Source organism: Sminthopsis crassicaudata, chromosome 6, assembly GCF_048593235.1.
Source record: "Sminthopsis crassicaudata isolate SCR6 chromosome 6, ASM4859323v1, whole genome shotgun sequence".
NCBI lineage: Eukaryota > Metazoa > Chordata > Mammalia > Dasyuromorphia > Dasyuridae > Sminthopsis > Sminthopsis crassicaudata.
In genome coordinates, this window is record NC_133622.1 from 54,644,520 (window position 1) to 54,660,802 (window position 16,283).

Genomic DNA, 16,283 nt, shown 5'->3' on the forward strand with positions numbered 1-16,283 from the left:
GGGGCGCTTGAGGGCTGCGAACTGTTCGCGGCTTCCCTCAGCCCTAGGATCCAGCAGTCATCCCTGCTCCCCTCCCCCCCCTCTGTCTCTGTCTCCCTCCCTCCTTCCCCCTCCCCCCACGGTTTATCTCCCTTGAAAATTAGTTTTCTTTTCTTCCTCTTTCTGAACACGCCCACGGGCGGGAGGGAGCCGAGTGGAAACGTGCCCCGGCTACCCCTCGCACCCCGTGGCAGGACCTCCCCGTGGGAAGTCTGAGTTTGGCGGGCCCTGCGGAAAGGCGCCCAGCCTGGGGATCCTCGGTGGGAAGTGAATCGCAGGGAAGAAAAATAAGCTCCAGCCCCTGCTCTACAGGGTTTGACTTTCCAGCTTGGGGGAAGGAGAGAGATTCCATCCCTGTGGGGACCTCTTGCTCTGGAAACTTTCCCCATTGATTCAGATCAGCAGAGATGTCTCCTTATCAGGGATGTTTATTGCTTTAACTTAACCTCTGACCTTGACCCTTTAACTAATTAAGTCTGCCTTTTGATCTTGACCAAAGCGGGACTCTGAGTTTTTCTTTCTGTGCTACTGCCTGTTCAAGGGGGGGGGGGGGGGGGGCGGGGGCCGGGGGCCGGGTCATTTTGCGGAGGAAGAAGCAGATTCCCGGAGGGGGCCAGGCTAGCCCCTGGTGCAAGTCCGGGGGTGCTCACTGCTTCAGGTCCGATCTCCAGCGAGGAGGCCCGGCCAGATCCCACCGGGCGCCAGAGCTCGGAGAGGGAACGGACTCCAGAAGGGCCCGTACTGTCCTGGGGCCACGGCCGGCCTCCACTTTTGTAAAAGGAGGGCTGGACTCTGCTTTCTGGGGCACCTGCAGCCCAGGCTCCTCCTCAGAGTTCCTGCCCACCCTGTTGCTCCTCTCAGGGGCTTTTGGGGCTCAGTCTGCGTAGACGTCCTTTCTCTGCCCCGGCTGGCTTCCGGCCTTTCAGAGTTCCTTCAAACTGGATGAGATCACGAGACAGCGTCTTGTCTGGCCCTTCCTAATAGCAGAGGGAACCCCTAGTCCGCGGGGGTCTTAGCGCCTCAAAGCCCCAGTGAGGGAGGCCGCGCGGCAGAGGGGAGGCCTGGCTCTGAGACAGGAGTCATCACTTGCTAAGGTTCCTTCCAGCTCGGTCCGAGGCCAACGGGTCGTCCTCCGGCCTCCCCGCTGTTCTTGGCCAGCGTTCCGCACGTAGGTCTCGCCTCCTCCTGACGTGCTTTCCGGGTAAAGTTCCAATCAGACCCCCAAGAGTCTCCCGCTCTCTTCTCCCCTGGGCCGCGTGATTTTCTTGGCCTGGCCTTTATCCTTTCACCACGTCTTTATTAATTTAACCTTTAACATCTGCAGTTTCTGTGATTTTTTTTTTTTTTAACCCCTTGTCCATCACTTGTTTTTGAATCCTAGAAAAAGAGCTCACGTTTTCTCTGTGTCTATAGGTTCTCCCTTTTGGGGTCCTTTCCACCCCACAGTAGTTTAGGATTGGCGTTGTAAGGTTACATAGACGTATTTTAGAACTTTTCCATCATTTCCTATAACACAATAACATTCTATTTATTTCTTTACTGTGGTCTGTTAAGCCATTCCCCAGCCGACAGGCGCTCCACTTTGCTTCCAGCTCTTTGCTACAACAAAAAATGCTCTTTACGCAGCAGGTATTTGAGTGCCTCCTGTGGCCAGATGCTGTGTGTAGTTCCTGTCCTCGAGGAACATTCTTTTGTGGGTCTAGGACACAGGTACGTGTATATCTGAGATACAAACACACACACTGAGGAGGAAGAAGAGGTCGTCTGCATTCTTCTCCTGGGAGTGGAGAGGAAGATTCCTGGGGGCCACCGAGGAAGAAGGGCCGCCAGCCTGTAGGGAGGGAGTTCTGGGGCTCCACAAGCAGGCTGTCGGTATGACGGGAGCGTGCTAGTTAATGTTTAACAAGCAGCTCTCTCCCAGATCCTCCAGGGAAGTTTTTCTTTTCTGTCCTGAGCTTAGAGAATATTGTGAGTTTCTGTTGCCAAAAGTGAGGTCAGTGGGGGGGGGGGGTTATCTAAGCCCAGGGGTGGCCCAGCCTAATCCTGGTCCTTACTAGCTCTCGTTCCCATCTCCAGGTCTGGAAGTGCAGTGTTCAGGAAAGGCGTCTTTCACCCAGAGGCGGGCTCTGCTGGCATTCAAAGGGAAAATTTCTTTCTTTTCTTTTTTTCCTTTTTTATCCTGAACTTAACTAATATCAATAAAAGTGAACAAAATTCCTTTTGCAAAAAATGGAATGCACATGAAACCACAGACCTATAAGCTACAGCTTGGTTTTGTAAAAAAAACAATATATTGAAAAGTGTAAAATCTATTTTAAAGTACACATTAAACATTAACAAAAACGTGTGAATGTTTAAGTTAGTAGTAGGACCATTGGCCTCTTGTCTGGGCCCCTTCTGGTTTATACTCCGGTGTCTGCCTTTTTCAGAGGCTATCACCAGTGCCGTGCCTCCCTTCCCACCCATAACTAGTCTGTAAAAACCCCATTGGCTTTGCTTGTAGATGTGCACCTCTACTCTGTCAGCCATCAGGAAGTGGATTGCATGCTTCGTCATTGACCTTCTGGATTTGTAACTGGTCATTGCGTTGATCATTGTTCTTGAGTCTTTCAAAGAAATGTTTTTTCTTTCCAATACTGTTGTCATCGCAGAAGCCATAGGCATTGTAACCGCTGCTCTGCCCAGGATACAGATGTTTTAGGTATCTCTGAGTCTGTCTTTTCCTTTATTTTCTGTGGAACAATAATATTCTTTTTTTTTTTTTTTTTTTTTTTAATTACAATGTTTAGCCATTCTCCCCAGATGAACACTGACTTAGTTTCCAGGTCTTTGCTATGACAAAAAACGTTCTTCTCTACATATTTCTGCGGGGATTGTTCTTTTCCATCTGCCGTTCACTCCTTGGGATGAGCAGACGCTGAGCAGTAGCATTGCTAAGTTGTGATACTTTTTTTCATAAAAGGATGGAAGGGAGAGTGTCTCCCCCCTCCCAGGTCACCTTCCAGTCTGATTAAGGGAGTTTGCTCAAGTTCTGTTTTCTGATCGCTTCTGCTGGAAACACGTTCATTGTTCTGAATACTTGAGGTGCCACATTGTGGGGTTCCCTCTGAAGATGGGGGAGTCCATAAAAGGGGGAAGAGTGGAGGTTGGAGGCTTTTTGTAGGGTTTATACCCATCCCAGGGGCAGGAGTACACAGAAGGCTCACGCTCGCCCTTTCTTTGTCTCATTGGGGAACGCAGGCGTGTTACGGGATCCTGAAGGTGCCCGAGGGGAGCTGGCTCTGCAGGACCTGCGCTCTGGGAGTGCAGCCAAAATGTCTGCTCTGTCCGAAGAAGGGCGGCGCCATGAAGCCCACCCGCAGCGGAACCAAGTGGGTCCACGTCAGCTGCGCACTCTGGATACCGGAGGTAGGCAGGGCCTGTGGAAATCCTCCCATGAAGGCCATGATGGCGAGCTGCCCCGGTGCAGCCTGAGGCGGCTGCAGATAGATACAGAGACAGCTCATCTCATGTCCTTTTTTCTTTTTCTTCTTTCCTTCCCTCTCTCCCTTCCTTCTTTCTTACTCATTTTCCACATCTTATCTTGTCATAACCTCTGACTCTTGTGAGTAACAGCAGCCCAGAAATACTGTCAGGGCTGAACAGGACCTGCTTTATGATTTTATTTATATTTTTATAACTCTAATATTTTTTCTCAGGTCTGATGTAATTGATTTCAGGTATTGAACTTGGGACAACTTAATGTACTGACTTTGAGTTTGGTCTCTGTGATTTAGGATGTTTCGGGGGATTTTATTGAAGGAAGGTTTAGGGGGATGACAGAGAGTGATGTTGAAAAACCAAAGTGAGTTTTTTATTCTCATTGACCCTAGAGACAGATTAGACTGGCTTAAATAGAGATATTATTTGACCCACACAGAGGACAATGACTGCTACGTGGATTTTTTTTTTTTTTTTTAGAAAAACATTCTTATAAGTCTGTTTCATTAGTTTATAACTGGTTTCACCTAAGGGCAAGTATAATTGGTTTCCTTTGTAAATTGTGTATTTTGTTTATATGATTTATAAATAAAAATCTAAAAGGAATTAGCCAGTCAGTTCAAGGTGTTCCATGACACAAGAGTTTCAAAGCATCTCTTTCTCAGAGTTTTCTGTACTCCTCTCAGTGTCTGACACGATGCTTCATACCTAGCAGGAGTTGGACAGATGTTTGTTGAGTAAAATAATGGAAGTTAATTTAATTGGTGAAACAGATATTAAACAATACAGTTTCATCATAGATCTCATTCCTAGAAAAGTTTTAGAAACAGTCATAGATGACAGTTATTAATGTGAAGTCAGGGGCTGGTCCCCATTTTATTTGGATCAGAAGCAGCTCACTGCTGATGTTAGATGTCTGGGTATTTCCGAATATCTGGATGTTTGTCATCACATTGACAGAATGTTTCAGTGTTTTGATTTTTTCAACTTTTATTGGGTGTTTGGGACAGTGGGCACGAAGTTGCCGTGGTGGCCCTGGGGGCCGGTCACTCCCTGAGTGCTGGTCATTCCCTGCACATGGGGTCGGGCGGCCCTGGGTGCTGGTCACTCCCTGGATGTGAGGCGGGGAGGTCCTGGGGCAGTCACTCCCTGGGCGCGGGGTGGGGAGGCCCTGGGATGTTGTGCTCCCTCCTGCCCACCCTCAGGAGCAGGGCCTTCACTTTGCACACTCGTGCCTGTGACGGGCTGGAGGGCGCAGAGGAGGACTCCGTGATTTCTCACACATCTGCCCTCTCTCCTCTGGTCATTAGGTGAGCATCGGCAGCCCGGAGAAGATGGAGCCCATCACCAAGGTGTCTCACATCCCCAGCAGTCGATGGGCGCTGATCTGCAGTCTCTGCAACGAGAAGATTGGGGCCTCCATCCAGGTAGTCAGCCCTTGGCAGCCGCCTGCACATGGTGGAGGAAAGGCTGATGGGCAGGGATGGGCCTTCGGGCCAGGGCTGAGACCCCCTCCCCCAGGGCTAGCCGAAGGGTGCCAGCTGTAGGCTTAACCTCTGCCCATAGTGAGTGGCTGGGGTCGTGCCGCCTTCCCCCAGGCAGCGCACCAGCATTTGTGAAGTCCTCACGGTGAGACAGGGAGGGATTAGCCTGGAACCGGCTCCAGAACAGCCTCCTGCCTCTGTGACTTTGTCACCAGGGCTGATCACAGATGTAGAGCTGCAGAGGCCGTTAGAGGCCCCAGGCCTTTCCTTTGTAGAGGAGGAGTCAAAATCCAAGAGAGCAGAGGCAGAGCCAAGCCCAGCTCAGCTGCCCCAGATTAAAGCGTCCAGACGTCGCTTAGTGTCTGGGCCAGGGGCATTGGGCACAGAGTGTTCGGTGGCTGGAAGAGGGAAGACAGTGTGATGGCTTCTCTGCACAGGCCTGGCCTGGGGACCCCCAGCCTTCCCCTCCTACAAGGAGGTTGGCCACCATTCCTTGAGAGTCAGGAGGCAGCCTTGGATTCTGTTGCTGCTTGAAGCAATCTTCCGCTATCTCTGCATAGGGAAGGAGTCAGAGTGCCTGGAAAGCAGATATTTTGAACTCAGTGGTGTTTGGCTCTAGAACGTGGTTGAGATCTGGGAAACGGTCGATAGCATCAGCCACTCCAGGGCTCTCCAGGGACGATGATAAGCTGGCGGGCTTTGGGGAGGGCCATCCAGTGTAATCCAGTGAGTACCTCTCTAGTGGCCAGAATCAACAGCGTCTTCCAGGACAAGAGCCTAGGCGGCCTTAGCTCCGTCCTGTCAAGGGCACTTAGCATCATTGGCCCTGTCAGGGCCGGAACTTAAGGCAGGTTAGTTAATAACTGGATGAGAGCAATAATTTCAAATCTTATCTGGCAAGAAGGCACTTCCTTGCAGGCTTCTTTGCCTTACGATATATCTGAGTTAGATAAATTCCCATTATTATCATGTTCATATTTTATAAATGTTAAAGAGCCTCCAAATTCTGCAGCCCCGGGGAAATTCAGTGTTCTGGAATTTGGAAACGGAAGCCATAAGTTCAATTGGAGCAAGAAATTTCTAATCCAGTTAAATCCAACAAATATTCATTGGGTGCCTACCACCCACAAGGCCTTCTACTTGGGGCTGGTGATATAAAAGCAAAACGGTTTTGCCTATGAGAAGTTTATACTCTATCCCTGTCTGCATAGCATAGGGTGATCACGGCCAGTGACTGAGCTGTCACATTGAGGGTAATTTCTAAGTCGGCCCAGTACATGCTTTTCTGCAGCCAGTTCCCACCAAAACTGGTCCTGGCCAATATGTCTCCTCACCCTTTGGCTGCTGCAGTCCGGGCTCTACCTGCCCACCTCAGAGTTTGGGCCTTCTCAGGGCTGTGAAGAGGGATGTGTGTCTTTGGAACTCACCTGTAAAAACATGACCGTTTTTACTTCTGGTGTCAGGCAGAAATGCACAGGTCTAGGGGTGTATGAGATGGTCGGGCTGGTGCTGGAGTCTAGTTCTGAATTTCTCTTTCCTGATGGTTCCGTGAAAATTAGCATAGTGACAACCATTAGTATATATAAATACCATTTCTTCTTCAGTTTGTTCCAAATCATTCTAGGCAATTAATCTATTCCTACTAGTAATTATTCTTTCTAGGAAACCTCACTGTCATGAGTTAATAATCAATTATTTGATAAAAGAATTAGCCATTTATTTCAAGTCTCTCAATGGCTAATTTTGTTGTGGGAGATAAATGGTTGGTTTGCAGTTTAGATAAACTATAAGGAACCTAGATTTAGATCTGGGAAGGATCTTAGAAAGGAGCTTGTCTGACTACTCATTTTATGGAGGAAGAAATGGAGACTCATTTAGATGAAAGATGACTAGGTCATGCAGTGCTGGAGTTTGAGGCCTGGTGTTCTGAGAAAAGAATCAGATTCATTATCTTGAAAGACTGGTGCTGCCTCCTTACAGATAAATTTATAGATGTTGAGTCATAGGAGGAGAGGCCACAGGGCACAGGGAAGTCAGGAGGAACTTCGGACACTGACCCTTGCTGTGGGACACACAAAGTCTCTGTGCTCCCTGAGATGGTGGAGTGGGCTCCCCCACTGTTGGAATGGGGCACACTTTCATATGCTGCCCATTGGTCAGAGGGTGAGAGCTCATGTCATTATTTCTCTGTCACCATAATTCTAACTTCTTTAACAATGGGAACATTAACAAGCTGTAAGCACAGCATGGACTCCTCACCTCACAAACATGTAAATTGATTACAGATTTCTTCTATTAATTGGGGCTCTATCCATGATTGGATGATAGATCTAGAACATTGAGGCTTGGTTGAAAGAACTGAGGAGATTAGCTTGGATTGGGATGGTAGGGAGAGAGAAAGAAGGTTGGAAAGCTCACTTCAGCTACTTGGAGGGCTGGCTTGTGAAGAGGGATTAGTCTTGGTGTGCTCTGGTCGTTGAAGGAAGAACTAGCAGCAGGATGAAATTTCTGAGACGTAGGTTTAGATTTAATATAAGAAAAAACTTAGATAACAATTGAGACCATCCAAGTTTGATGGCTGCCTCAACAGGTATTCCCTGTCACTGTTCTTCAAGGGAAGACTGGGTGTCCGTTTGTTGGCTGGTCGTGGAGGAGTTTGTTAAGGGAAGTCTTCAAGAAAGAAAGATTGAGTGTGACGTAGACAGCCATCTAGGTAAACGTGGAAGGAGAAAAGAGACACAGTCCAGAAGTGGTCTTTAGATATTCGCCATATTTAAAGTCACCCATACTGTGTATAGATCAGTTAAGTTTGCATGCATGTATGTGAGTATATGCACCTCTGCATCTGAGAATGTATTTAATTTTGCAGGGGGAGAAGGGGAGAAGCACTGTTAAAATATGGAAAAGAAAGATATTTTCTACAGAGATCAGCAAGTTTCTTTCTGAGAGGTCTTTTTTTTTTTTTTTTTTTTTTTTTTTTTGACTTTCAGTAAATCATTCCCTAGTCTATAACGTTAACTTAGAGGAGATAGTTTTATGAATTTTTTCCCTCACAATTTCTCTTCCCTTATAAAGAAGATCTGATGCTTTTTTGGAGGGTTTGGGAGGGAGGGATTGTTGTTGATGTTGATTTCTTTTCTTTCTCTTCCAGTTTTCTCCTGGGGGTTGGGCTGGGGAGAACATTAATTTGGAGGAGAAGAGAGAGAGAAGTTTTGATGGTTTTTCACATCCTTTCATATTAGATTGATTTTATTTAAAAAAAAAAGATTTGTCTCCGAAACACTTGCAGCTGGAAAAGCTGTACTGTACGTTTATGTGACATCTGGATGCTGAGTCAACCTGAACAGGAAAACCCCAAGGAAAGCTCTTTGGTTTCTTTACAGAGTTTTGTATAAATATCCGGGTGCAATTCATTTTTATTTTTTTATTTTTTATTTTTTTGGAAGGTTAGAGTACTTCAGTGCATAGTTTTAAATCAGATATAGATAAATGCCAAATCCATTTATTTCCACCTTTATTTCTTGTTTGGCTGAGTCCTAAACAGGGGAGGGGAAGTTTTTTTTTTTAAATTATTATAAAGTTCTTTAATGGTGCTGGCTTGGCTAGGTGTGTGAATGCTTCCATTGAAGCTGATTCAGCCCATTTCTTGGAACTGAGATTAATTGTACAGAAAGTTAGATTTATTTTAGGACACCTGCTTCAGCTTCTTGTGAACTGGGAGTAGCCAAGTATGGATTTTTGCTTCCTTTCTCCTGGGAAAAAGGAAAAAAACATTATAATCACTTCAGGAATCATGACTGGGTTTGAATCATTTCCTAAACTTTAAAATGTTGGGGTGGGGGGGCGATGGGGGTGGTGCTGGAGGAAGTACCCAACTCTGAGCACTGCTGTGTGCTGTGATGCAATTCAGGATCTCTGAATGAGCTTAATTAAGGCTTTCTTCTGGCGCAGGGCCATTGGATCCCGTTCTCTTCCCTATGGGCCTGGCAGGCTCCAGGGATAACGTGGCCTCCCATAATACAGTGCTGCTTGTAAGGGCCTGGCTGCAGTCACCACAAGCTGCCTTCTTTCAGGGACTTTTTTCTTTATTGAGTAGCAGGGATTTTCCCTCCATCGGGACTGGGCTGGGAAGAAAGTAATCATTTCTCTTCTGCTAATTGTTTCTCTTGTTGATTATTGCCTGGACTAAAAAGCTGCTTGTAAGCCTGCCTAGGCTCCCCAGGTGGGGATGGAGGGAAAGGAGAGGAGGCTGGCTCTGTTTTGTTTTTGGCCAAATGGGGGGTTTCGAGGGCTGGCCTCCCTGCCCTTGGCAGCCAGAAGTGCCCGGAGCGGGGTCCAGTGCGGAGTGCTGCTGCCCAGGCGGGCTGGCCGGCGGCTCCGGCCTCCTGCAGGCCCTCTGAGCGCTTTGCCCCTTATCTGATCATCTCTTTCCTCCTCTTCTGCCTTCAGTGGGTGCAGTGCTTTGGCGGCCTTGGCGGCTGCGTGATCCTGGCCCAGCCATATCATCTTTTCCGAGAATTCATTTTCCTTATTGCAGAATGGGGATAATAATAGCACTTGGTCATCGCATTGTTCTGTCAGGTGGGATGGGTATCTGAGGTGCTTTGTAGCTTTTGAAAAGCTGTTAACATCAGTGACTTTGCTAGGTAGGCCGTCTTTTACTGTCCCCTTGCTCTCCCTTCCCAGCTTCTGACTCAATCCTCTGTCCACTTTCTTCCCTTCTGCAAGGACATATGTCTTGAATGTCACCAGCTCTAGACTCGACCCTAGTGTCTTACTTAGGGAACTGTCAGGAAGCGCTTCCTGTTCCCTTCAGAGCACAACAAGGCCTTGTCCTTCCCTGGGGCATATGGCAGGGGCTGAGGAGCTGTCTGCTGGGGGGCACACTGAGTCAGGGGCCTGGAAGCCCGGGTGCCAGTCTTGGGCCTCACACCCTGATGAGCTGGGAGGGTAGGAGCCTTCTGCATGGCCTGGCGTGCAGGGAGCTGCGAGCTGCTCTAGAGTTCTCAGCAGCAGTGGCAGTCCGGACCCTGCGGGGTTTGGTCATGTCTGCTTCCGGAGGCTCATTTAAGGGAGGCCCAAACTCCCAAGGTAGGAATAGAAGCTTCAGCTTCTGGAGGCCCATACTCCACAGTAGAAAAAACCCCTCTAAGAAATGGAGATTTTGTCCTTACGAATGTCCCCAGCCAGGTCATAGCTCCCTCGGGCAAGACCCTCAGTGAGCTCCCCTCATTTTTGCCCCCTCCGGTGTCCCCCTGCAGTGTCCAGTCACTCAGTTACCCTTTGTTGTTCCCTTCCTCCCCATTCAGTGCTCCGTGAAGAATTGCCGCACGGCCTTCCACGTGACCTGCGCTTTCGACCGCGGCCTGGAGATGAAGACGATCCTGGCGGAGAATGACGAAGTCAAGTTCAAGTCGTACTGCCCCAAGCACAGCTCCGGCAAGAAGCCGGAGGAGGAGGGCACCGCCGAGGGCGCCGCGGCCGCCAGCTCGCCCCTGGGCCACCTGCAGCCCTTCGAGGGGCTGGCGCAGAACCAGGCTGAGGCGCACCGCGTCAGCCTGCGCAAGCAGAAGCTGCAGCAGCTGGAGGACGAGTTCTACACCTTTGTCAACCTGCTGGACGTGGCGCGGGCCGTGCGGCTGCCCGAGGAGGTGGTGGACTTCCTGTACCAGTACTGGAAGCTGAAGAGGAAGGTGAACTTCAACAAGCCGCTCATCACCCCGAAGAGGGACGAGGAGGACAATCTGGCCAAACGGGAGCAGGATGTCTTGTTTAGGAGGCTGCAGCTTTTCACCCACCTCCGGCAGGACTTGGAGAGGGTAATAATTGACACCGATACCCTGTAGGGAGCGGCCTAGCCGGCCTCTGCAGTCGTCCCTCGTGCAGAGGGAGCTAGTTTCATTTCTTTTCACACCTGCATCCATTTTGTGTGGGGGGGGTTTCGGGATGAGCTGGGGACTGAGGGTGTGTCCACGATTGCCCTAGAGGGAAAGTAGGAGCCCCTGCGCCCCTTGGACCTTTCCTGGCCTCTCCCCCTCCAGTCCCTTTCCAGAGAGAGGATGGAGCCCGGGGGATGACCAGGGGTCTCCTCAGAGTTTTTCCTTACACTACAGTGGGAGCCAAGGCACATGTCCGGCTGGGAAGTCTGCCAGACACAGCCATGGGGCCGCACAGGGGCACGCTTATGTTCTTTCCCCTGCTGTGGCCGGCTCCGCTTCTTGGCTGCCCAGAAGGAGGGAGAGGGTCCCGGGCAGCGAGTGAGGTGAGGACAGGTGGCCTGGGGCTGGTGAGGAGTTGGGAACCCCCTTAATGCTTAGTGTCATTATAAACAGGATTCACCCACTGCATGCGTGGATGTTTGAATGCTACACATAGCGGCTAGCCCCTCACCTGCAATGGGCACCCCTCCTAGGGCCAAGGGTGGCCCGGGCCCAATGGTCGCTCTCCCCGCCACTTCTCTTGGGCTCTGAGTGAGGGGGGAGAGCTGGGCCAGGCGGGTTGCATGAAGAGGCCGAGCTGGGCCGGGGGGGCAGGCCCACCCCCTCGGTGCCAGAGTGGCCGGCCTCCTGTTTTAAGGGCCAGCTGGGGTTCTTGGGAGGCTCAGGCAGCAGAAAGGACTGCGCTTAAGAGAAAGGTGACCCGAGAGTTAGAGTGAGTCGTAGGGGCGGCGAGCCCCCAGCTGAGGCTCTGGTCTCAGAATGGCCCCCATGCCATCCGGGATGGCTCCTGAGGCTGGGGCCAGCTCCTGTCAGCTTGGGGGACCTGTCTCTGAGTCAGCGCAGGGGAGGGGGGGAAGGGAGCCAGTGTTTGTTCACCTGTGCCCCCGGGAGCAGCGCCTGGACCTCTCCGGCATGATCCTGAGAGGCAAGGAGGGATGTTAGTGTGAGATGCGGGAAGCCGCCAGGCCAGGACCCCGGGCTGTAGTCTGGGAACATGAGCCACTCACTGTCAGCTAATCCTTGGGAGGAGAAGGAGGTGAGAACCCCACTGTTTGGCTTGTATCTGTCTTACAATCACCACAAAATAAAATTACAGAAAATGCTTGTGGTGTATTGCCTTCTTCCTGTTCCTGAGTTACTCAGCAGGTGAACACTCATATATGATTAAATTCTGAACACTCTCATTTGGAGTCTTCGATGTTACTTTTTAAAGTGGAATGACACCAAGGATAACCGACCAATCAGGCCCACAATGAGATCAGGGCTCATCTTGAATTTCTGGCGGTTTGCATATTTACGGGATTAAAGACCCTATGAGACTTTAGGGACTTGAGGCTGACTGTTGTACATCAGTTGATCAGAATGAAAAAAACAGAGTTTTCCCATATCAGTCCCAGAGCAAATTAGAATGGAAGCTTTTCAAAATGTGAAAACCAAGCACTAACGGCCCAAGCCACGCGCGTCCCTAGTCATTACAAACAGTAGAGCTGTCATCTGTCTGCTAAAAACGGGAGGTTAACTCCTAAGGATGGAGCTTGTTAGGCAAACCTTTGTGGTGTTTTTTTTCAGTTAGAAGCTCTATATTTAATGGTAGCCCAAGTTAAATGTGTTTAAACACCCAGAGTCCATTTGGGTGTGACACCTGGTGTTTCATGCCGCTCGGCAAGGCCTGCGCCTGTGGATGTCCGCGTGGGGGGTTGGCCGACACGGTCACCTTCCACACCACCAGCGAGAACAGGGCTGGGTTCCCCTTGTGATGGCCCTTGCCGCAGCTCACACTCCGGATAGCCACGCGCAGGCCCTTTTGACTAGTAGTTTCATGATGGGGTTGCCCTGTGGAAGAGTGGTTTTTTTTAAGGAGACGCAGACATTAAGTAGGAGGCCACGGTGTATTTTCACACAGTGAGCGGCGAGTGGCGACTGGAAAGAGGCTTTCTCTGGATCTGTCACTTACCAAGTAGACGATCTCACTGTTTGATGATTCTTTTTTCCGGCTGAGAGATGGCTTCTCATAGACCAGAGTGCTCGCTCAGCAAGCCTGGGATGCCTTCACCCCGCGCTCGCTCAGTGCTGGAGCTTGGGCTCCAGGCTGGCTGACCGAGGGCCAAGCTGGGGCTCCCCTGCAGAGTCTCGCCTGTCCCTTCCTCCATAGTCTTCTAGTTTACTGGGGACACTTGTGTATGAGGACGGAGAGGGAAAGTGGAGACGGGGAGGGGAAGATGGGCAGTCAGGGAGAGACTCAGGGCAAGTTGGGAAAAGCAAGAGAGGGGTCCGGCGAGCCAGCTCTGGGAGGTCTTGTGGGAAGGATGGAGAGCTAAGGCCCTCCCCACCAGCACACAAACAGAAATCTAATTTCCTGCCTATGTACGGCACCGTTCCAGGTGCTCGTAGGGGCGAGCAGAGAGAAAAAGGATGAACTCGTGGTTTCTGCCCCGAGAAGCTTGTAGTTTAGAATAGGATGGAATATTGACAGTTAGCAATACTCCATCACACGGATAATTAGGGAGCACGTGATGAGCGCCTTCGAGTGAGAGACTAAGTTTGGTGACATAGGAAGGTTATTGGAAGCTTCCTGGAGCACGCAGCATGTGAAAAGGATGAGGAGGGAAACTCCAAACCCAGGGATCAGAGATGTGAGGGCGCAGCTTATGTTTGGAAATAGAAACTTGCTGAGTTTCTGAAGATTTTGATGGATTATGGTAGTAAAGCTCAGGGCAAATGTTAGGTAGAGGCACATTAAACTCCGTCAGAGTTCATTGTTATTCTTGAAAATTACATAGGCCCTTCTCTTCTGGCCACTTTCTGTAGTCTGGCTTGTCACAGGGTAATAAGCATGGGAATAAAGGAGAGGGAAGATTTATAGCAACTTCAAATTTAGCAGCTGAGTTCTTCACGGTTGCTGGGGGCTGGAGAGAAGAGGGGACTGGATATTGTAAAGATTAACAAAAAGGAAAAATTCTGGCTAAGAGGATTGTGTTCATCTGCATTCTCCATAGCTACCATTTTCTATGGTAATTTCCAGAAATATAGCTACTTATATAGGATCTCACTAACTACGCACAGAATTTAAATGTGATAACCTTTACAGAGCATCTCAAGTCAGTGAACTTGTGTATATAGCCTGTCTCTTAAGCAAAAGGTGTCTTCTCCTGATCCCATTTACATTTATGCTTCTCTTCCTCAAAGGGCTTTGATTCCTACTGCTTCTTAAGCTTCATTCCCAAATCTCACGTATATTTTTACAGGGCTTATAAACCTTTTACATTTATCTTCTGAGACTCTTAATATTTACTAGGATTTTTTTTTTTTTTTTTTTTTACAAAGAACTTTAAATTATTATCTTTACCTAGAATTATGGTTGTGACAGAAGAAACATACTTTTAATCAAGGCTAGTTACACTTAAGAGATAGAACTCGTTTTTTACTGGTGAGACTGATTCTTCTAGCTCTTTGTATTTACACACGTATATATGCATATATACACTTATGTATGTTTATATACACGTATGTATGTATATATACACACACATCCTCTCAATAGATTTATATGTGTGTATACACACATACATATATACATATGTATACACAGACACAGATGTGTCTGTATATTTAATTAAGAGGATTCCCTAAAAGTAACTTGAGGCAGGGTTAGGGGAAAAGCCATTATTTATTTGATTTTTTAAGGTCCTGACAGTCTGTGAGAAGATAATTTGCTGGAGATCAGGAAATCACACAATAACTGAAACATGAAAAACAGTCCTCTCCTTTCTCTCCGTGATGCACTCATGTGAACTTGATACTAAGAAGTCCTTGGCCCAAGTTCAGAGAATTCTAAGTAGAATAACAAAGGGGCTGAATGATCTGATTATTGGTCATGGGCCATGACATAATGACTCAACATTATCACTTCAGATAAGCTTTAGGAGAAGTGCCTACATACTACAGAGAGTCCCAGATGAATATTTTTATGCAGTTTACATTAGCATCGGTAGGACCGAATGGCAAGGTCTGTAACCTTTGAGTTACTCTGATCATTTAAATCAAGTAGTTTGAGGAAGTCGTTTCCAGAGTCAGATGAGCAGCCTTATGGGCGCACGAGCGAGAAAAGTGACGAGGATGGGCACAGGATTGCCTTGTCTTGTACCCGCTGCTGATACAGGCTTACTGAGGGGCCAGGGCTGGTGTGACGGAGATTGTAGCGGAGGAAGGCCTTTGGGACTTTTTCCCCTGAAAGGTTCAATGTCAGTGACTGTGCTGCAGGTTCTTACAGAACTTAGGGAGCAGTATGTTAAACTTGGAATGGTTTTTAAATCAACCAATTCTCCCAGTCACAAAGTGAGTGTCGCTAGCCAAGGTCTGCTCCTTTTCCACTTGTAGCTCTAAAGGGCCACCAGAGGCAAGGGTTTAAAAGCTGGGGGAGCAGTCCTGGGGTGTGCAGTGCTGCAAGGCTGAGGAAGTCCAGTGAGGTGTGATTTGGAACCAGACATCGGTAGGGGGAATTTGATTTGTGACCGAGCCCAATGGCTGAGCCCAGTAACTGGGGGGGCTTCTCCTAATTAGACTCATGGCACTTGGATGTGCTTCTCAGTGGCTAACAAAGGAACCAGGAGGAGAACAAGATAGCATTATCTCCTCCATTGCCCAAGTTGAAGTGCTTGGACACACAGAGCTGGACTGTCTCGTGTGGCAAATTGCTGGCAAAGTTGGAGGTAAGACCCCCTGTGTTCTGACCCGTAATGGTGTGCAAGCACGCCGGCAGTCTCACACCTGTAAGCATTGCTTAGATCCCTGGCACTTAATGGAGAATCCAGCAGGCGATGCACAGGAGCATCTCGATTGTGGGTTCTTTCTCAGCCACCCCCAACCCTGTAAATGTCTCAGTCTCGGTGGGTCTCGGCGTGCTGGCCAAGCAGACATCGGGTGTCTCAGTGCTAGATTTTTAGCTTTGAAACTTTTAGAGAGCTCTGAAAATGAAGATGGCAGGAAAGGGAAAAGAGTCCTTTGGCAATTGGAGGGTGGTCCCGATGTACTAACCTTCAAGGTTCCATGTCCTGTATCTGAAGTTTTTCCAAGTGTAGTGATGGCCTGGGATGGGGGACGGTAGGAGGCAGGACACGTACTCACTAGTGTTCTGAGGGCCCTTTCCACAGTTTAGCTCCCCTCCCCAGCCGTGTTCTGCTGCCTGAGCAGAGAGAAATGAGGGGGACCCGGTGCCAGCAGCCCAGGAGGGCTTTTCCAGAGTGATTAGAGCGCCTTTTAAAAATGTAACGCCTTCAGTGTCACCCCTTTGTTCTGGCAGGCAATCTTGCAATCCTCGTTACTGCTGCAGGAAAGTGTTCCT

The 16,283-nt window shown here is 49.0% G+C and overlaps 1 protein-coding gene across 8 annotated transcripts in view; it reads left to right on the top strand.

Moving 5' to 3' along the window:
* Nucleotides 1-16,283, top strand: part of JADE1 (jade family PHD finger 1) — a 78,116-nt gene that overhangs the window by 52,215 nt on the left and 9,618 nt on the right. For all 8 annotated transcript variants that reach the window (XM_074274159.1, XM_074274158.1, XM_074274160.1 and 5 more), the window contains 3 exons: nucleotides 3,280-3,447; nucleotides 4,830-4,946; nucleotides 10,313-10,822. In XM_074274159.1, coding sequence (XP_074130260.1) covers nucleotides 3,280-3,447; nucleotides 4,830-4,946; nucleotides 10,313-10,822 — 795 coding nt within the window. The remainder of the gene's footprint in view (nucleotides 1-3,279; nucleotides 3,448-4,829; nucleotides 4,947-10,312; nucleotides 10,823-16,283) is intronic.